Genomic DNA, 22350 nt, shown 5'->3' with positions numbered 1-22350 from the left:
GAGAGGTAAAGAGTTTCCCTAATAAATAAAAGGGATATGCCTTTAGGCTTCGGATACATTACTTAAACACATGTCTACATGCCAGCTAACCAATGCAAGCATATGAGCAAAAGAAATTTGCCTATTATCATTCTGTATAATATCATCATTATTATTATCACTTCAGTTCTGAAAGTTATACATTTACATCTAATGCCTTGGTCTGTAAATATATTAAGTGGAAAAGCCTACAAAAAAGGGTCTAGTACATACAATCACGCACACACATAAGTCAGCACGAAAGAAGACTTGAAAGACTATCTGTAAATCTATCACAGAGACGCAGGTATTTATGGGCAATGTCAAACCAGCCGTATCTTGCATTTTGACTGATTTAACTACAGCGCCCCATAAAATATTTCCCATAAAGCAATGTCCTACATTTCCGAAGAAAGTGGGCATTGGAAACTAAATTTAATATGGAGAAAATATGGTTAGGCCCAAAAAGAAAATTAAGTAAGAAAACACCAATTACATCTGAAGATGAACAATTCTCAGTCTCATCCATTGTTATATTGGTCTTGTCATAAAACTGTTGCCACAGCTGTTGTTTTCCTGCCACCGAGAGTTTGTCAGGCTGAGAATTCAATTTAGCTCTATGCATAATAGTAAAATATTATTAATACAAATCCTATAAAGAGCAATGGTTATAATACAGTAAGCTATAATAAGCAGCACAAAAAGTAAACAAAAAAATGAGAAAAGTGCGAAAAATCAATTGCAATATTGTAAAATGCTGCTGCAACCAATAAATGTAAATTATAGTCAAAATCTGCACCCTGACACTGGACATGAACTCAGCATTTGTGGTAATCTGGGTCGAACTATAGCTCAGTGAAAACTATTTCCCTCATATAAACCAAAACCACTGTAACCTCTCACATCTGCAGCCAAACCACTGTCAGCCTTCAGGAGAAACGGACTAACACTTGATTACACGCATATGTCTTATTTTTCAACACGAATTATTTATACACATACTAAAAGCCACAAAAAATTAAATCAAAGTGGAGAAACCCACGTTTCATTAGTTCATACATGATTTGTAAGAACAATTTTCCCAAACAAACACATTTCGGAAAGGTTTCCAGAATGAAGCCATACCTCTGGAATGTGATTTCTCTGACCTTGCGCTCCGAATCTCATTAAATCCAACAGGAACCATCCAAGCAAACACATCCAGATCCTCATGGTGGCACACACACATTTACTCACACATACATCACCAACAACAAAAATTCTGTGAAGCTCACAGAGACTAGTCACAAGACTAGTCAATAATGTGCAAAACACGCTAGCACACCCACAAACTCTCAATCCACCCACATTCACGCAGATTACACGCAGACACACACATATCATCAACTTCACACAATGAGACACCTGTTTGGCTGTGTGGCCTCAGGGCAAATTGTGTATGTGCGAGCGTGCGCTCTTGTCTTTGTGAGTGGTTATGTGTATAACGCTTGTAGTGTCCAGATACAAGTACTTACATGCTTGCTGAGGTGGATCAGAATTAACTGACAGAAACATTATGGTTTATACAATAACTTTCTGCTAATAGGGACAAATGGACCATTGGAAAATTCATACACTGCCCACATGCAGACACATTTTGGCATCGTCAGACGGAATGACAAGCTTGACAGCTTGTTGAGATTCTGCTGATGTGAATTATGTGCAAGTAGAGGAGAAAAAGTGACTATCAGTGCTCTGAATAAAAAAGAAAACCCTAAATCAAAGAGGAGGCTATCCACACTCTTCACCCAGAAAGCAATGTGAAGTCTTCATGGAGACAATCCACAGAGATCTGTCACAAGGGTCCTTTCCAAACAGCAGATAATTGCTTCCAGAAAATTCCAGTCAGTTCTGATTTATAGAATCCTGACCAGTTTTGACAAGTATGTCTGTCTGTCTGTCTGTCCATCTTTCTATACAGTATCTACTGTATCTATTTACAGGAGTGACCAAAAGAGATGTTCAGCCTTGAAACATACGGATATAATTTTTGGACAGGCTGTCATACAAAAAAGTATGAACACATGAGAGAATCAACAAAATATTAATAACTGATTATATTGTTGTCAATGTATGCCTTTTCCTATGGGCTTTTCAATGCATTTTTGTAAAATCATTGTAAAATAAAACCTTTTATTTTAAAAATAAAATTTTGTCAGATAAATACCATAAAGTATTGGATTAGTGCACTCCACCAAACACGTGTCATTATTAGATAGGAGTAGTTGTTCATTGCGAACAGCTGAAAGTCTGTACATTTTGGCAATAAACCTGATTTGAAATGGTGGTTAAAGGTTGTATCAGCGATTTCAGGCCCAAAAAAGGCCCAAACATAAATGATCACATTCATATAATCTTTCCTAACGATCCGCTAGCTGCCCGCCCCATAAGCAGGCCGTCAAAAAAACACGTCTCTGTAGGCAGCCTAGGCTCTGAGATCTGCACACAAAAACAATTGGTTTCACCAACCACTCAAAACCAAAATAAATAGTGTTCCAACCAATCACCGACAGGGGGAGGGTGTTGTGAGGTTTTGTGCAGCCCGACCTCTCCCTCTCCCTCTCCCTCTTCCTCTTCCTCTCCCTCGTACAGAACTGTACTAGGTAAATAAATAATAATAGGCAACGTTATGACACCTTGCTAGTAACCATTTATATTTCAAATGAATATTCTGTTAGCTGGGAGCAAAGCTGGAAGCGAGTTATGTAGTTGATAACAATGTTCATGCATACAAAGTAAAAAAAAAAAAAAAAAAAAAACATTCTCTGCATTAGCCTATTTTAGAATACACAATATTGAATGTGCAAGTAACGGCTATTATATTTACTTGGTTATAAAATTATGTTACAAAACAACTATAATGACTTACCCAGCAGAATGAGCCATCATTGAGGTAGAACGTCTATCCGAATATCGTGTGTCTGTCACTTTAAGAAATGTGCGTGCATGATCGTTTTTTTCATGATGCACGAAACGGGAGGGAGGGGCGAGCTAACTTGGTTTGTTTGGGATCTCGCTTCAAACACAAACAGAACTGACGTCACCCACAATCGCTGATAGAACCTTTAAATATTTTCATTTAAATATTTACAACAGCATTTGTACACCACCAACACATGTTGATGATGTTTTATTCTTCTACGCTAACTTGCGTCGTAGCCAACGATTCAATAGGTGTCATCATCAAACAGTCTACTTACATGTCGTACCCAAGTTTATTAGATCCATGTCGTACAGTGTGATTTGTAATGATCTTATAGGATTGCCAAAATCGCACAGTCTGTTTTAATTGCTCTTTGTCCATTCTCGTGGGAAATATTGTGTTTTGCTTCATCTACTGCATTTTCCTCTTGCTCCTGTGTGTTTTTTATTGTTATTAAAAGATACTGCTGCACCTCGATCCTGCCTCAACTCATCCTTGTTGCAACCCATGCTGACACCTATAAATCTGTCAATCCAGCATATATGATCTATTCACCCATCCATCCACCCATCCAACCAACCAACCACCCATCCATCCATCCATCTATCTAGAAAGAAAGAATGAGAAAGAGTAATATTTCTGCATGTTAAAGCCACTTTGCATTAACTGCATGTGATTTATTGTGGGTTTGCGGATGGGCTGGTACTAAATTACTGTCTCAGAACTGATCATTACAGCCTGTGGAGTTGAGGTCTGTGAATGCCCGAGGATAGAGACACAGTGAGGAGGAGAGCAGGCGTGATATAGACGCCTGCACTATGACATATAATTATGGAGTTTTCAGTAAACCATCAGTCACACCAAAAAGGGAAAAAATGCCTTAATGTATGTAACAGTTTGCACATCTGAGCTCTAAAAGGCCGGACTGTTGCATAATGGCGCTGTTACTCTTGTTTATTGTCATTGTGACATACAAATGGGAAACAAGTTTTCGCACATGTATAAATAGATATTAAATTAATTACAAACACATTCATATTTGTTGTACTAAACAACTGACAGCTGGAAACAGATCAATCGTTTTATGGATTTAACTCTCAGCAGCTGTCTTAACCAAAACCCATGACTCAGCTTGTAAAAACTTTTTAGAATTTAAATGTAATTTGTATTTACAATAAATGAATTTACATCTCTTGGATGAAAAAGTTTTAACAGAATTCTGTTTTCTAAAACCAACTTTGTCTCGTGTAGGCATTGATAAAGCCTAATACAGTCATAACTTTATTTATGCTATTCAGATTTTGAAGTAAATTACTTTTCATCCCATGAGTGAAATCCTAGATACACTCCAATGATCTTACCTTATCTAATCGGAGATGTCTGAAAGAGACACTTCTCAGTTCAATGTGTCAGTGCATTCTTGATGTAGCATCTAATGTAATCTGCTGAGAGGGATTTTTTAAGCCATGGAAATGGCGTGCGCAAAATACATAAAGAAAACAGACAAGAAAACAACTTATTGCTTCAATTACTACTCAGATGACACGTGTTCATAGGCTCATAACTCTTAAATATATTTTTTTTATCCAAGGTTGCCTGGCAACTGATCTATGAGCTCACCTTACCTCAGCATGTGCGCCAGTATGTGTGTGTCAACATCTTTGTAGAGTTTTGCTAATCAAAAAGTGAGGAAAGAGGTTTGGAAGGACAGAAAAATAGGAACCTACAACACCGTTAGAAATTCTGGGGTCAGTAATATTTATTAAAGGATTAGTTCATCCCAAAATGAAAATTTCCTAATAATTTACTCACCCCAATGCCATCCAAGATATCCATGTCTTTCTTTCCTCAGTGGGAGAGAAATTATGTTTTTTGAGGAAAACATTTCTGGATTTTTCTTCTAACAATGGACTTAATTGGTTACCATAGTTTTTAAGTCCAAATCAATGCAGTTTCAAAAGTCTTTTAAGTGTTTAAACGGGCTGTACGCGATCACAAACGGACACGGAACTACGTCATCACGTTGAAAGGTCACGCCGGCGCCGGCAATACTATTTGAACTACTATTCATATTCATCAGAATGTTATTCATATACTATTCATATTCATATTCACTGAATACTATTACTATATATATAATAGCAAACAATACTATTTGAACTATCCTCCTACGTACGGTCGCATTGTAAACAGTGGGGCGGTACTTCTGCCGCCGCCGGCGTGACTTTTCAATGTGATGACGTAGTTCCCTGTCCGTTTGTTGATCAGCTCAATCCGAACTATTGAAGGTAAAAAGTCTATAAATTAGATTTTCTTTTTGAAAATGACCTATCGTTTCGCTAGATAACAACCTCTTCTTCAGCTGTGATCGCGTACAGCCCGTTTAAACACTTCAAAGACTTTTGAAACAGCATTGATTTGGACTTAAAAACGATGGTAACCAATTAAGTCCATTGTTAGAAGAAAAATCCAGAAATGTTTTCCTCAAAAAACATAATTTCTCTCCCACTGAGGAAAGAAAGACATGGATATCTTGGATGGCATTGGGGTGAGTAAATTATTAGGACATTTTCATTTTGGGGTGAACTAATCCTTTAATGTTTTTGCAAGAAGTCTCTTACACCAAGGCTGCCTTAATTTGATCAAAAATACAGTAAAAATACTACAATACTACAATATTCTACTATATGCTATTCTACAATTTCAAATAAATGTTTCTATTTTTAATACATTTTAAAATGTAATTTATTCTTGTGATGACAAAGTTGAAATGACTCCAGTCTTCAATTTCACATTGAAATTTCCTTCAGAAATCATTCTAATATGAAGATTTGGTAATCAAGAAACACTTATTATTATCAATGTTGAAAACCTGAAAAGTTGTGCTGTTTAATATTTTTGTGGTGACCATTAAACACTTTTTTCCAGAATCTTTGATGAAAAGATTGTTTAAAAGAACAGCATTTATTTGAACTAGAATTTTTGGTTGCACTTTACTTAACAGTACGTGCACTTATGTAAACTTACAGTGAACTTACCTAAGAATGTACTGGGTAATATAAGGTAACTACATGGGTTAAGGTTAGGTTTAGGGGTAGATTCGGTGTTAGTACATAGTTATTACCAAGTTATTACAATTCCTATAAGTACATAGTATGTACATGGGGAACAGGACTGTAAAGTGCTACTACATTTTTTTTTTTTTTGCAAACATTATAAATGTCTTGACTGTCACTTTTGACTATATTTAATGCACTTTTGCTGAATTAAAAGTATTTATTTCTATTAAAAAAATCTGTCTAACTCCGAACCTTTGAGGAGTAGTACTGTATATCACCACATTTAGAAATAAAAATGAAAGGTAAAGTGTCTAAACAACTCAACTAACTGATATAACAAATTAGCATTTTGTTCAAATCCAGGCCTTCTCAAGAACCATTCATATTAACCCTTTGGCCAGAGAATGACATGAATGGACAAAATGCACTCAACCTAACATTTGACCTTAGTCCCTGATGTCAGGAAGAAGAGGTGAGGAAATTAGCAGCTCAGGTTCTTTGTAAACGAACACAATACTTGTAGCTGGCACTGTCTCATGCATGTCCACACTTTTATCCATGAACAAATAAACAACCTTTAAACACAGATCATACATTTATTACTTTATTCTCACAGACAGAGCGAGTTCAAAGGCACGTTTGGAGCTGTTGAATCCTTTACAGCCTGTCTGAGTAATTCTGACACTTCCCTAGAGGAGTACTCCGTCCAACTCAAACCTAATTTTAGTGCCGAGCAAATCAATTACAGGCTTGTGCCAACCCCTGCCAAACGAAACCCACAGAAATAACAAGGCTATTTCTATTTCTAAACACGCTAACACCACTTTTAAACAAACACACTGCCCCTGTAGACTGAACAGAACAACCCAAAACAAATCAGGCAGACACAAACACATATGCATTATAAACCCTGCCCAATCGCCCAATGGGTCAAGCAAACATGTACTATAACATTTACAAATGCAAAACCTAATGTCTCGACAGGGCCTCTGCTCCAGACCTTGAGCCATAGTGCTTATTTAGAAGTGGGTTGTATTCCCTCTATTCTATCCCTTAAATTTGCAAAAATCCTTAATCATAATAATAATAATAATAATAATAATAATAATAATAATAATAATGGTTTGAGGTCTCATTCATATAGCAGTAATGGTCAGTGGTATACAAGGTATACACATATATACCACACACATACCTGTACATAGACATATACATAAAATATATCAAGTCTCTCAATTGGTCATCTGACCCAAAAATATGCATACTGTACACATATCCAACTAAACATTCATGACTTGGGCTTCAAAGCTGTGACTTTGGAAATGAGTGACAAGATAATTTAGTGATTACCTTTAACCCCTGACCTCCTGTTGGGTTAAAGAGATCAAAGAAAACCATACGTTTCCCATTAATCCATCCAGGAAACTGGCAAACCAAAAACGGCAGAGGCATCAAAGCGAAACACCACAACAAAAAGTTCATAGTCAAGAGGTTACACCACAAGAGAGAACTGGAGAAATAAAACAGGTTATTTAAAAAAAAATCTGGTGTTCTTTAGTCTTTGAAATCCTCCACCTTTATGACATAACATAATGGAGTCCAGGTGATTGATTGAGGCACTATAGATGTTTTAAACATGCTATGCTACGGTCTCACAGAAAGAAACATTTGGTTTTGAATCAGAAGGAATATGGAGTCCATCAATATTCATATCTGCAATTTCTAAACTTAATTCAAAGCCCACAATGACCATGAATCCATGGGCCAAACAGCTCACAGCAGCCAAACACACACGGACTTGGCTCTTGTAGCTCAACTACACCCCACGCCATCTTTCTTTGGCTTAAGAGAAGACAGAGAAGATTTGGAAAGCCTGTTTGGGTTTGTGACTACAGGTTTACAGAATGTTATTAGACTGTCTTTTTTGGTTTTGTACACATAAAAACCACTGGCAGGATCATAAAATATTAAATGACTATCAGTCTGACAGAAATGGTATGTAAATACAGCTTCTTAAAAGGTATACGATTATTAATGGAAATATAAACTGACGGTTCACATGTAATGCTCTAGGCTACAATTTCAAGCAGTTATATACACATCAAACATCCAATCAAAATATGATTCACAAAACTAAATGCTCTTCAGTACTTCTTGTGAGTAAAAACAACCCTATGGAGGTAACTATGGAAATCAGCTCTTGCCGAGATGTGCATAAGGTTTAAATTACAAGAAAGCAAGTCACGATGTGGCCACTGCAGATAGGAGTGAGCAATTCCTCATCCAAATAATTCATAAACTGCAGGGGAATACCAATATCAACATATTAAATAGTATTTTAGTAGGTTGTTTGATCTTTTGCTAGATAATTTAAAGGCTGGTTTAGACAGATACAGGTTCCTTCACCCAAAATCCTGTCTTCAAAATTCACTCATATTGCTCCAAAGCCGTTTTTCTTTCTTCCATGGAACACACAAGAAGGTATACTGCAGATTGTTCAAAGTGCTCTCATTCATAATGGGAATCAAAATAAAAAAAACAACATAAATGTAGCATAAAAGTGGTTTATATGACTTGTCTGCTATATACCTATTCCTACATTGTGTTCTGAAGCTGTATGATAAGACAAAAAATTCTATGGCTTCAAAAGACTTGTAACATAACACAAAAGCATAAAACACTTATGATGCTTCTTCATCATGTGTGAAGTGTGACAGTCCTCTTCTTTTTGTTTGTGGTATAGAAAAGATCACTCTGGTTATTGTGCAATACATCCTCTTTTGTGTTTCACAGAAGGTCATATGGGTTTGGAATGACATAAGGGTGAGTAAATGATAGAATGTTCATTTTGGGGATAACTAATTTACTACATACAGTAAATCTAATTGTAAAATAACAGTATTGATACTTACCGTCAGTTTTGCACGAATAGAGTCATTGTCCTTTGCTGACACTAATAAGTCTTCCAGGTCATTTGAGGACAGTAAAAGTTCCTGGACAGAGAAAAAAAAAGATGGAATATAGACAGGAAGACAGAAAAGATGAATATTGAAATAAAAATGGATATGAATTGCAGTGGCAAAAAATTACAAATACTGTGATATTTTGGCACAAATTGATCTGTCACTAGGTAGAAACTAGCCTGATTTGGAAGGCGGGTTATATAAAATTCCCTGTACAGTATGGCTCGCTCACCTCTTCAGTGTCTATGCGAGGAGAGCGAGGTGGTTTGTGTCCGACTCCGTCACACTGGGGCTGGAAACCGGCACACTGATCTCGAGCTGCATCTGGTTCTCCCATCAGAAATGCCACCTGCATCAAATCACCCTGAAGAAACGAGGCAAATGAAAATATTACACCAATACAGATTCACACATACAACCCATATGGTCACAAGGCACATACATTCAAAGCATGCATGCTTAGACACACAAACACATAAAAATGCACACTTATTAACAGTTTTTATTAGCAACTATTATATAAAACAGAGCAAATTATTTGTCAATTATTCAGCAAGAGTTCATGTCAGATATGAACACAACAGATATGAGTTCAGATGACAGTCTAGCAATCTGTTAACGTCAAATAATATGATGATCATGAAGTGTTGCCTTAGAAGTCAAGAAATTTACTAAAATGCAAACTCTCACCATGTTACCCTATGACTGAGTTCAGTGTGTAAGTATGTAAATGGGATGTTTGGACTCTATGATGTAATTCTCTGAGATTCAGCCTAGACTTCATGCTGTATTAACTTTCCCTGTCTAACACAACTAAAAAAGGGCATTTAACTTGTGCACAGCTGTCTAAACTATACTCCTAGCCCCATTAAAATGCCTGTTCTTCAGAACACAACATAACATACAGTAAATCCATTTTAAAGTCCAAAAAAATCTGCTAAAAAAACTGCTTGTTCAAATTTTTCATCAGATATTATTTATGTAAGAAATCGTGCTGGTAAATTGTAACAGATAGTTGCACATAAAAAATACAAAGTCTCAATCTGCTTGTCAGCAACAAAATGGCAAATCCATCTGGAATCTTGGATGAGTAAAAACGCAGATGTTCGGCTTGGGGTATAGTAACTCCTATACGAGAGACCCTCATCCTTCATAAACCTGACTTTGGGTTTAAATGCCGACTGGGAACGTTCTGGAGATGTATTTACAGTACGTGTCATGTGCTGAGAGCTGGTGAGATGAAGGACATTCTCATCCTACACATAGTAGGTACTACATCCTTGCATGTTTCGACCACACAAAACAAAATTATGTTTGAAAACTGACCTCAAAAGGGGTCTCAAACCCCTCAATGATTCCTCCCACCATTACCAGGCCATCAGTGGATATTCCCAGACCGTCCTTATAGGCCCAGTCCACGCTCTCAACCATTGAGCAATCCACATACAATGCCAAACGGCCAGAGGACACGCTGATGGCCACGCGGTGCCAACCTCCATCGGACAGCACTGCCACGGGGAATCTGGGAATGACAGGAAAGGTTTTGAAAAACTAACTACTTTATTTAGTTTTCTTGACAAGGTGGGATAAACAAATCGCATGTTAAAGTATCAGAGAACAGGGAGAGTTGGAAGAACCCAAGAAAAGTAGAAGCCATTAAATTTCCTGGCAAAACATTCAGAGACACAACACTTCCTGTCTGTGTAATGATACATGACTTTTTTTTGCATATGCAAGCTTAAACTAAACAGAAAACCATATGAGAACACAGTAAGAACATTTTGGCATTGTTATGTCACCTTATGATGAATGAGAAGCACAAACAGGTAAAATGCATTCCATTTATTTTGTCCTGCAGGTGGGTAATTAGGCGACAGGTCCAAATATTAGTTTTGAGAGGCCACGAGTTAAATCTCATGCCTCATTTATACGTCTCGACTGTAAGGCTTGGCTTAAGTCACAGAAATCTAGATTTAATATATCCCAGAGCTTCACAAAACGGTGGGGTCTGTGCTTGTGTTTAAGATTAACAATTAGCCAAAACTAATACTCTACTGACATGAAGAATGAGGAGATGATGAGAATGGTTTTGTCATCATGGAAGAGGAACAAAGAAGGTCAATGACATTAAAAAGCAAGCAACAGAAAAAAAAAAGAGGAGAAGTAGAATAAACAGACTGTGGTTACATAAGAGGATTCACTGAGATGTGCCTTTTTAATTATCTTTTTCCTGCCAAGATGATGGCTTTGGGACCAAAGTATGGACCACAAAATAATCAAGACCACCAAGTAATTGAGTTTTCAGATGGTTGCCTGCTAATCCTCATTTAAGAATGATTCAACATTGGCAATTAGATAGTCTTGTCTTCTTTCCAAGCGTTCTTGTCATGAATTTTTTTTTTCCTGTGATTAATTGTTCAGATCAGATGCTTTAACTGCTTAATAATTTTTTTTTTTAAATAAGAACAGAGATCAGAGACTCTCTGAAATTTCTTAGGGACTTCTAGATATTTCCTACATGGCAAATGCAAGAGATAAAATTAAAGTTTGCAATTTTTAAAACAGGTTTCCTAAACACTCCCTGTCCGCCACTGAAGTGAAGACTCACTCGTAGTGTCGTTGTTGGGTGCTGATGAAGGTGAAGGTGTAGGCACTGATGCGGATCTGCAGGAGAATGTGTCCGTCTGGACAGAGGAAGGTCAGCACACTGCGGTCTTCAGACTGGGAGCTACGCAGACGCAACAGCAAACTGAACTCATCACCAAACCTGAGAAAGAATAAAAGAGAAAACTTGATATTACATGATTCCACTAGTTTTAAGAAAGAATATCATACATAAAGTAAAAAAAAAGAAAAACCCAAGTAGATATTCTAGTAAAGACCCAACATTGTTATATTGTATATGTACATGTTTCAATCATAACGCATATACACATCAAGTTTGGAGTGTCTAAACTGAAGAACAAAATAAAAATGCTTTTTTTTATGTCAGTGGCACGTGAGTGTACGTACCTGTGTCCAAACACCTGCTGTAGTGGTACAGAGAGGGTGGAGTACTGGCCTACACGCAGGACTGGACATCTTCGATTTTCATGGGTTACTGATGCGTTGCTGAGATTAGCCACCTGCCATAGATGATCAAGAAGGTCTACAGCTTCTGACAAATAATTAAAAGTAAAAAAAAAAAAAAGAAGTTAGGTCCATTTAAGCACATTTTCAACAAAACTGCAGCATTTTTGCTGAAACATACTGTGGGAGGGTGAGGAAGTCACAGGGTGACTAGGTCTAACCCTAAATTGCATAATGGATCCCAGAAACATCTGTTTTAGATAACACAGCAGGTATGAGAACCGAGCCTGTAAACAAAAGGCTCTGTTGTGTAGGTGCATTTTTCCAATATTAATCATTAGCTCTGTTGAAGTCTTAGCAACTTTGAGGGTAGTCTGTGTGAGAGAGCAGTCACTCAGGAAATCAGTTCAACATACAAAGAAACAGACCTGTTCAGTCCTTTCATTAAATGTTTAGAGGGTCATAACAAGTCAGCTGGTCTTAAATGGAGCAGTCATACCCCATAGTGCCCACCATTGTGTTCCCTCTTTAACATGCTCATTTCCTGCGGGCGCTGAAGGTCTTAATTTACAGAGTATACTGTGTGATTGCTCGTGTTTATGTGTGTGTGAATATCTCATGCCTCCAGTTGTGTTTTAGTGTGTAGTATTGTACAAAATGAGACAAATAAATCTTGCAGAATGCTGAATTTAATCAAATGAGAGTAAGTGACTCAGAAAGCACAGCTTGTAATGAGCAGGTCTGAAACACACCTGGCAGGGAAGCCTGCTGGGTCTGAGATAACTGATCCATCAACACAGACTTTGTATTGGACTGCAAATCTTCATTTACAAGACAAAGTTGAAAGCGAAGGCCTAGAATTAAATTTAAACAGCCACTTAACATGGATGGGTTAAATTGTTATATATAAATATAAAACACTATAAAACAGATATGTTTTAGCCAATTTTGGGTAAAAGAGATTCTAGTTAAAGTGCCCCAGTGCATACATCCAAGGTAAAAAAAACTCTTTCATTTTCTCAGGCGGGTCACAGTAGCTGTCGTTCACACGCAGACAATGAAAACCATAGGCTGGCATTACGCAAATGTGTTACATTGTTACACAGGTATAGAACAGGACAGGAAGTGAGAATAGAACTGCTGACGACTCGTTTAAGCAGTTCAGAATTGATTCTTTTTGGAGACAAAAACTTCATTTGTTGTGCACTTTGATCTTTAAAACTTTGCAGACCTTTTACCTTCACAAACAGCTAGCTACATTACACACTGCATAAAAGGTAATATTTGAAAAAGCATTATAGGGGCACTTTAGTATTGGTGATTGTCACTCTTGAAATGAAAGATCAAGATGAGCAGTGCATTGTGGGATACAGTATTCCACGCAGAATACTCAGACTGTACTGCATACTATACGTGTTATGGCTGATAAACAATAAATAGAGAATATTAATTTATACTACCGTTCAAAAGTTTGAGGTCTGTAAGATTTTTCAATGTTGTTGAGAAAATCTTATGCTCACCAAGGCTGCATTTATTTGATGAAAAATACAGTAAAAACAATAATAACGTGAAATATTGTTACAATTTACAACAAACGGTTTACTATTTTAATACATTTTAAGCCGTTACTCCAGTCTTCAGTGTCACATGATCATTAATAAATCATTCTAATAGGCTGAACTGGTGTTCATGAAACATTTCTTGATATAATCAATATCAAAATAACACGAAAACCATGATACATTTTTTTTCAGGATTCTTTGATGAACAGAAAGTATTTATTTTATTTGAAATAGAAATCTTTTATAACAACATAAATGTCTTCACTGTCACTTTTGATCAATTTAATACTTATATTCAGCAAGGACATATTGATTTCTTTCAAAAGAATAAAATACTAACACTATTGAACGTATAGTATGAAAAATGGATATTCATTTTTAGATCTGCAAAATAATTACTTTATTATTATTATTCAGTTATTAGTGTTTTTAAAGATTACCTGTGAGTGTTAGATGTAAAAATAGGTGAAATGAGCATGCAAAATTATACATGATGACACTGACATCAAGACTGCCTCTGCCAACACTGTTAACAAGGAGAAGAGTGAGTCAAACAGGTTAAGCGAGGATTCTGACGACTGAACATGCACATTGACCACAGCAGATTTACACACTGTGTAACGAGCACTGCACCAAGACTGCAAGCCTTTTTCCAGGAACATGTAATTGCTCCAACAGGATTACACATCCCCCTCTTCCCTTACTCACCCCCAGTCACACAGTAAACACACTGCAAAGCGAACATGCTCCAAACGTTCACCAGACTTTTTGATTTTAGAAATTTCAGCAATTCCTTAATTACATTTTCTCATACTCTTCCAGCTCATATATAACAGTTCTAAATGGACAGCTAGATTCTATGCTGCACTCCAGTCAATTCCACAGTGGTTGTCACATTATTCATGGAAATTAGTCAAGCTGTATTGGTCACACAGATATACGTTGGAAACAAGATATGCAAACCCCTATCTGGTGACACAGACTTAAATCCACCTTTCAAAACCTTTCTATGATTGTTTCTGAACCACTAGCCAACAATATTAGCAAGATATCCAATGGAAACTTTCACTGATATTCTGAGAGAATTTGGCTCACTTCTTGTCCTTACAATGATATATCAACAAACCAAGCCTGCAGGCTGAAAGTCTGAAAACAAAAGAAGTGATTTTCAGGTTAAGACCTGCTTTAGAATAACAAAAAGATCCATAAATACTAAGGATATGACATCACACTCACATCAAAGCTCAGATGACTTCAGTCCAGATGTTGAGATGCTGTCATCCCGACAACCCAAGGATATTCCACTTATTTAGATTATAATCTATAGAGAGTTGGTTGGAGAAATTTGCTTGTGAAGCATTACGGCAACATGGTGTCATTTATCAAAGAACTCAAGAAAAGAAAGTAAGACAGGAAGGAGGAGAAGAGCGAAATAAAGGGAACTAGAGAAAGGATACACTCCGCGCTTTTAGGAAAGGTTAAGGTTAAACGATTCTTACCCAAGTTCTTACAAGTACGACACAGAAATGACAACACACGAAAAAAAGAAGAAAAAAAAAACCAAACCAGATGCCAGAAATCGTTCTTACTTGAAACTTGTGCACTCGTAAACTATCGCCATATCCTGAGGGGAACTGTGGTGTCCGTGTTTCAGAACAAGCCTCGTGATCAAAGCTGTGTTTATGACAGGGAAGATTGATTTGGGGGTCACACAATGCATACAGTCTGAATACTTTCTGCGAGGGCTGTGAGTGATACATTCTCATCAGTCAAGCATTTTCCATATCGGGCCTACAGTACTTCCTGTGGCTGTGTTTGGGAGAGCATGGACTTCGCCAAGGAGAACATTCCTCTAGGACACATCATGTCTGCAAGCCGTACGACTGCCACATGGATGTGCAACAGAGTGGATAATAGGGCACATAAACCAACTCCGATAAAAGACAAACTTCTTCAATTACAAGTTATTAGAGCTAGTGTGGAAAGTGTGCTTTGAAACTACAGCTATTATCACTCATAGCAGATTTCAAAATTAGTACACAGAAGAGTTTGATCAAAATTACCTTGTTATTTAAATACAATTTAAATTTGAAATTAGAATAGTTAAGTATAATTTCATTAATTAATCTTATTTAAATTTTTGCTACTCAACAAAGGGTGACTCGACCAAATAATGAATGATCTTCATAGTTAAAACAATTTCACTTAAGGAAGGAGTTCGGACACTCAGGAGTACATGGCACAACTATACTGCATGGCGAGCTGGCGGCAATCGCATGAGCTTTGGTGCTATGCAGAGACTGGAGCTTTCAAAGTAGCTGCTATAGCTTCAGATAGAAAAAAGAAAAAGACGAGTGAGCAAATTATTTGCTGAAAAGCAAAGAAAGTCATAGCCATTCCTTTCAACAAAAACAACTATAGTGCATTTGTGTGTGTGTGTCAGTGTATCACGCTGTAGGGTTGCACCTATAATAATATTTATAGATCTAGCTAGCCTATGTGACGTGGTTGTTATTTGGCATTAGGGGACAGCCTACCTGTATATGCTGGTTAAAATCGGGCAGACTCCCTGATTTTTTAAAACATGTTTAAAAATGATCGAGAGTTCGGGAGGTGGTCGTAACATGCTCGGCTTGGCTTGTAATTCCTCTCACACATTGTGAGCCGTGACCATACAAGCATCAATGATTTCTTCCGAGAGGGGGTGAAGCTTGTACGACAGCAAAAATCGTATGCCCGGCTTTAGTAGTCAAAAGATTTCAGTCAATTAAAAGTAACTATAAAAGTACTAATTATGCAACCACTGTTTCATTTTCTGTCTGTACCTCTATGTGATGCATAATCAGAATAATTGATCAAACGTAAGAGAACTAGAATAATGAATGTTCGGCATTCTGTAATAACGGGATATGATAATAACTTGTCTGTAGTGTCTCAACAGCCATAGCACAGCACTGTATTGTTCTACAAGACATGCATCAAAAGCCACAACTGCATCTCAAATGAAAGACCCTTCATCTATGCCCATGCCCTGCAGCGAAGACCCTCATGATTATTCACACATGCTGGTTGGAATCTTTCTTTAGAAACAAACAACATTTGTGGTGAAATGTGCAAGCTCTTTTCCAAAATACAGAGGTGGACAAACCACTTAGAGAGGCCACGGGTGAATGACACAAAAAAAGTGTGGAAAGAATGTGCCAGAGACAAAGCGATGGAAAGATAATTTGAAGGCAGACGAATGAGTTGCTCTGCCCTGGTAGTAAAGTCTGTTCTTCTCTCATAACTCTTCCATAATGGTTTGTAGTGGGTAGAAGAATCCTTCAGCAGGCTCATTTGAAACGGGATGCTGCATGAGGAGTAACCTAGAGAATAAAAGCAAAACCCTTACGGTCAAGCCATAAATACATGAGCCACAGACAGCTTAGAGTTTAAAAGCAGGAGGGATGACAAGACTGATGCAAAACAGTTACCCTTTACATGAGAAGGTGAAATAGATAATACCGCATTGCAACCATTTAAATTCATTCATTTTTAAATTCAAATTCATTTTTAAATTCAAAACCATTTAAAAGAGTAAAATACCAGAAGGATGAAAAGGACTTTTATTCATTGTGTAGAACTCAAAAATACATGCTACAAGAAAATCAAACAGAAAAAGCCTTTACATATGGCATATTTCTGCAGAAAAGCTCGAAAGTGCAAATAAGAGATGCCTGTAAAGTAATAAAGTAGCATATGGTGCAAAACAACTGAAGTAAAGCATCTTCTTAAGCATATCCTGCGAATGCCGGTTAGTTTTGTTCCTAACAGCCCAATACACAGCTCCAGATGTCGATGTCTGTATCATGTGGGAGGAGTGTTCAGACACCGCATAACACTGGCACACTGGATTGTGTTGATGGATCGCATGTGCGGACACTAAATAAAATCCAGAATTAGCCACAAGTCACATCATGTCACATGCTGCATGCATGAGGCACAAACTTTGATCACAAAAATTAGATACAGAGCCACTACAGTATCTTAAAACACTGTTCTTTATCATTCACCGGAGTCTAGGCTTCTCTAGCCGATAATAGCAAGATGTGATGCCCTAATATAGAATCAGCACAGCTATCAGTGCAGCTTATGTCAAGCTTTTAGACTTCAGCAAATTGTTTGTTATTTTGTTGTAAGCTTTAACAGTTTTAGCAGTGCTGTTTTAAAGGGGATTAATTTAGAGATAAAACAGAAATTATAGCATGCTGACAATGTGCTGTAATGAAAATGCCTTTAAAATTCCAGTTCAGTTCCTGACTTTGAAACAAAGAATTGCAATTTGAAATTAAGGAAATATAATTACAATGAAGACAAGCTTAGAATGTCCGCTTGGGAAAGCAAAGCAGTGTTTACAATTTAAAAAAAAGTGTGCAGGTTTATCAACCTTACAAATAGACAGAAAAATTGTACATTTACATTTAGTTTTATCCAAAGCAACCAACAAAGTAAGGGAAATAAAGTGACTGGCTATAAAAGTAAGAAATTGTGAAAAAAACCCCAGCTGTTTAGACAACCCTTTGAATTGCAATTTTTTTTTAAATAGTAGTTTTGGGTGTTCTGTAAGAAGGTTCTGCTTGTTGAAACATCCAAGCAGATGTTGAGGTCCAGAAGTCATCTCACCTGGACCTACCGAGTGGCTGAAAGAGGGTTGAAACTGCCTCAAAAAGACTGGATTGATGGGCTGTGATACAGACTCCATGAAAACTCTCAGAGGAGATATGGAGATGAGAAACCAGACATAGAGCTCATGTTCTGAAAGGCAGGTGAGAGGTCAGAGGTCATATTGATCCCATGTGACACAACGACGCTTAGCTGTGCTGACTGATAAAATCCAGTTGAAAATTCCCAAAATGTTCTGCTCTCATAAAGTTATGAGATGGGGTTCACACGTTTCATCAAATGAGAAAAACAGCTGCTTTACAGGGTATTTCTTTCAATTTTACTTGAATACAGAATATTATACAATCCAACAGAGCAAGAGGGACATCACAACCCAATCATTATGAACACTCTCCATTTGACTTGCCTATGAAAACCTTATGTCATATTTCTTTAAAGAACATAAAAGGAGATTCATGCTTTCGATTATGCAAGGCATTACCATAAAGCGAATCAACTAAATCAATTGGATTTTTCCTGATGTGTTTGAGTCCCTTGAGTTATTTTAGTAGAGCTGTTTTTTATAAATTATTTAAAGGCTCTCTAGCTTATATTAAAACACAAAACCAAAACAGATTTTGTATCTATAGCATGCACGAATTTCTTCTACAGATAGAGCTTATTGATCTGGAGCTTGTTAGTGCATCAAAAAGTAACCGTCTAGCAAAAAAGCAGCAGAAAATACAACAATTTGTTTTGTTTTTTTAAGCGATTTTAAATGCAACAAAATCAGCCTTTGTAGAAAGACATATGCTTAACCTTTTTCCCAAGTCACAACTACATTTCCTGGAGAACTCTTCTTCCATATGGAAGCTGTTGTCACCCTGTACCCCACGGTAATGGATTATTTAGCCATTTAACCACCCCATGTGAGGTCATATCAGGCTCTGTCCTTGGCGAAAATGCCCTACCAGAACCAAATGGCTAATTTCCAAGAGTAATGCAGGGCTATCAGCTGATATCCACCCTGGGCCCCTTTCGCCTGGATCCTGTGAAGCTCCATAATCGTAGGAAGTAGAGTCGCCTGCCGCAGCGTCTTCCCTCCAGGATCGCATTACACTAATGGTACGGGAAGGGCCAGAGGATGGCTCAATTACTGTACCCCAATTATGCAGGGCAGCCTGAAGAGATTGAGGTTGGATGGCACTAATAATCAGTGATTAAAGACTTCCCCTAGACCACTGCATCGTAACAACCCAAGATGTGGTTACTTCGATACATTTGTTTCTGTCCAATATTAGGCTTCCACAGAGCAGGAGAAGGTTCTAATCACTCGTGCTTGTCCATTAATAAATCAAAAGTAAAAAGAAAATGTAATTAGATTGAATTTCCAATGACTTGATGGCCATCTCACAGTGACCCTGTTATTTTATGGCTTCAACCTTCTGCAGGGCCAGGGATATTTACTTTATACAAGATATATGAGGACCCTGCTGGACTCATTAGGACTGTCTAAATAAGAACACGTGCCTTAACAGAATTATTTTCTTCGCTCTGCCGCTCATCTGGAAAATGAATGAAATATACAGGCTGTAAGTAACTGCCCGGATATAGGGGGGCAAATTGTCTACTGGGTGCCAGTGTGGAACTCAAACTCAAGGGAGAGGAAAAGGAAAGAAACATCCAGTAAAGAAAAAATATGATCTTCCACTTACTTGCTGAAGCAAGAACTATAGTAAATAAGTAAGCAAGTGCACTCAAAGATAACTAGTGAGTATTTGAGGGAGTCACGCAACAACTTTACTGCTATGTGGCGATGGCATTTCTTCGGGGCAAGCCTTTTCAAAACACAGAGACTTGTTAAGTCTTAGGAGTTAAGTCAGGCATGTCTAGAATTCTGTTTAACCTTCTCGGAATGGTTTGAATTGACAGCACTTGGCAGCTTTTGACTACAGAGAAAAAGGCAAGTTCCTCGGGGAATACTCTGGAGCAAAGGCTCAAAAGACTCACTGTAAGAAAGGAGACTTTACTTGTAATAGCTGTGCAGTGGTTCATCTGCCAAGATCTTAAAGGATCATTAAGTAGTATCAGCTTTCTTGCCCTAAAATGTGAGAGATGAACTGAGTAGTAGTACTCAAGATTGTCAGCTGTTTAAAAGTGATCAGAAGCAATTCTCTAGTAGTGTGTGATAACCACAGCTGTACAAATGAGACAGTGATAATGAGGAATATCCTTTCGTCTTGGAAAGACATTGGATATTTTTTTAAATGAAGTAGTATGCAAGATTGTATACTGTGCACAGTATGCTATGGGCCCTATCTTACACTCGGCGCAATGCAATTGGTTTTTTGCTAGTTTCAGTCCAACGCAGTTATCATTTTCACATCCTGCGCCATGTTGTTTAAATAGCAAATGCATTTGCGCCCATTTGTGCGCCCATGGGCGTGCTGGTCTGAAAACGAGGTGTGTTCTGGCGCATTGTTGGCACGTTGCTATTTTGAGGCAACAGAAATAGACCAACTGAAACCTGGTCTAAAGTCAATGGCGCAATATATATTTTTTGTTATTTAAAGAGCGCGTTAGTAATGTGCGCCTATAGGCGGGTCCACAACGCGCGTACACTCTGCTTATTAAACACACAGGGACAGACAGCAGCACACAAACATTTAAAATAAAAGGATTACAATGTAAAAGATTATTATTGTGTACATAAAGATATGGTGGAATCCGGCTTGTCCCGAAGATGGTCTGCTTGCACACTTTTACCTCGCGCACGAGCAGTTCCGTTTGCACTCTGGAGATGGCTTCGGTCTGTCCACTATCAAATTCTATCATGTAAATAGCAAATTGCTATGGCGCGAGCGCAGCTGCCATTTAAAGGGAATGGGAGATGAGACTCTGATTGGTTTAACGCACGTAAATCCCAAAACACACCCATTACTCATTAAGAGAATAGGGACAACCCTTTTAGACCATGCGCCTGGCGCGCCGACCATTTTTTCCGTCGTTAAACTAGGAAAAGTGGATTCGGACTCGCCCTAAGTGAACTTGTGCCCTGCGCTTTAGACCATGCGCTTAGATCGTTAAAATAGGGCCCTATGCCTGACCTATACTAATTTGTCAAAATTTATGCACTATACAACTACAATGCAATTCAACTTAATGAATCTTTAGTAGTATCAAATGTGCTTTTTTTTAAACCACCATTTCAATGGACTGGCATTGGAAGTCTTTTTTTTTCATGACCCCCCTCCCCCCCTTTCTTTATACATTAAATGCACTGAGGTCATGTGGCAACAACGTGGCATAAGATTGTTTAAAATGTTTTGCATTGCATAATTCTTTTTGTTTAAAATGTTGTTTTGCATGTATTTAATTACTATTAAATAATAATAATAATAATAATAATAATAATAATTGCATGCAGTATAGTGCAAAAAAAGCAGTATGTCTATGCTAGTATGCCATTCTGAAAATATAACTCCTACAACTCAATATAAGTAGCGGGTACTTTTAACTTTAATAATTTAAACATTTTTCATCTTTCACAGATATTTTCATGATATAACCCTGGCTTGACTTGATCCCGCCACTTAAGCTGTCTAAAATATAATGCCCAAAACCATGAGAGGCACAACAGCATTGCGTCAGAGAAAAAGATGTATGCAGAGCCAGTCAATACATGTCTGTCTCAAAATGGACACTTGTGAATACTCATCTGCAGACAATAACAGGAGACAGATGACTGAAATTGCTCCTGGTCAAATTCTCCATGGTTTTTTGCAAACCTGAATAGAGGTAATCACAAGTTAATATGCATTATGGTTGAGGTCAGACATCTCTATCTAGAATGTGATGGTGTGTTAGCCGGTTGTCAAATATCCATGTCAAACATGGTCTTTGTAGCAGCTATCCAACCATAAAAATTAGGCCTAGTTGTCTACTGTTATCTCAAAAAAGCCTAAGAATAGAAACATACTCTACGCCGCTGTAAAGACCATGAACTTCCATTCTGGTTTAATCCTAGTGAACAAGTACAGCCATGCCATTCACCAGCAAAAAAAAAAAAAAATGTT

General features: G+C 37.5%; 1 protein-coding gene across 1 annotated transcript in view; it reads right to left on the bottom strand.

Annotated features, from left to right (window-relative positions):
- The window catches only part of LOC311276994 (uncharacterized protein), a 60778-nt gene that overhangs the window by 28312 nt on the left and 10116 nt on the right, over nt 1-22350 (bottom strand). The window contains exons 2-6 of the mRNA XM_084387082.1: nt 12015-12159; nt 11611-11769; nt 10329-10524; nt 9235-9366; nt 8952-9032 (exon numbers count right to left, since the gene is read on the bottom strand). Coding sequence (XP_084243208.1) covers nt 8952-9032; nt 9235-9366; nt 10329-10524; nt 11611-11769; nt 12015-12159 — 713 coding nt within the window. The remainder of the gene's footprint in view (nt 1-8951; nt 9033-9234; nt 9367-10328; nt 10525-11610; nt 11770-12014; nt 12160-22350) is intronic.

The sequence above is a fragment of the Rutilus rutilus genome (genome assembly GCF_951802725.1).
Source record: "Rutilus rutilus genome assembly, chromosome: 18".
In the NCBI taxonomy this organism is placed as follows: domain Eukaryota; kingdom Metazoa; phylum Chordata; class Actinopteri; order Cypriniformes; family Leuciscidae; genus Rutilus; species Rutilus rutilus.
Note: the sequence above shows the minus strand (reverse complement) of the source record. Positions and strands in the feature narration are given on the sequence as shown.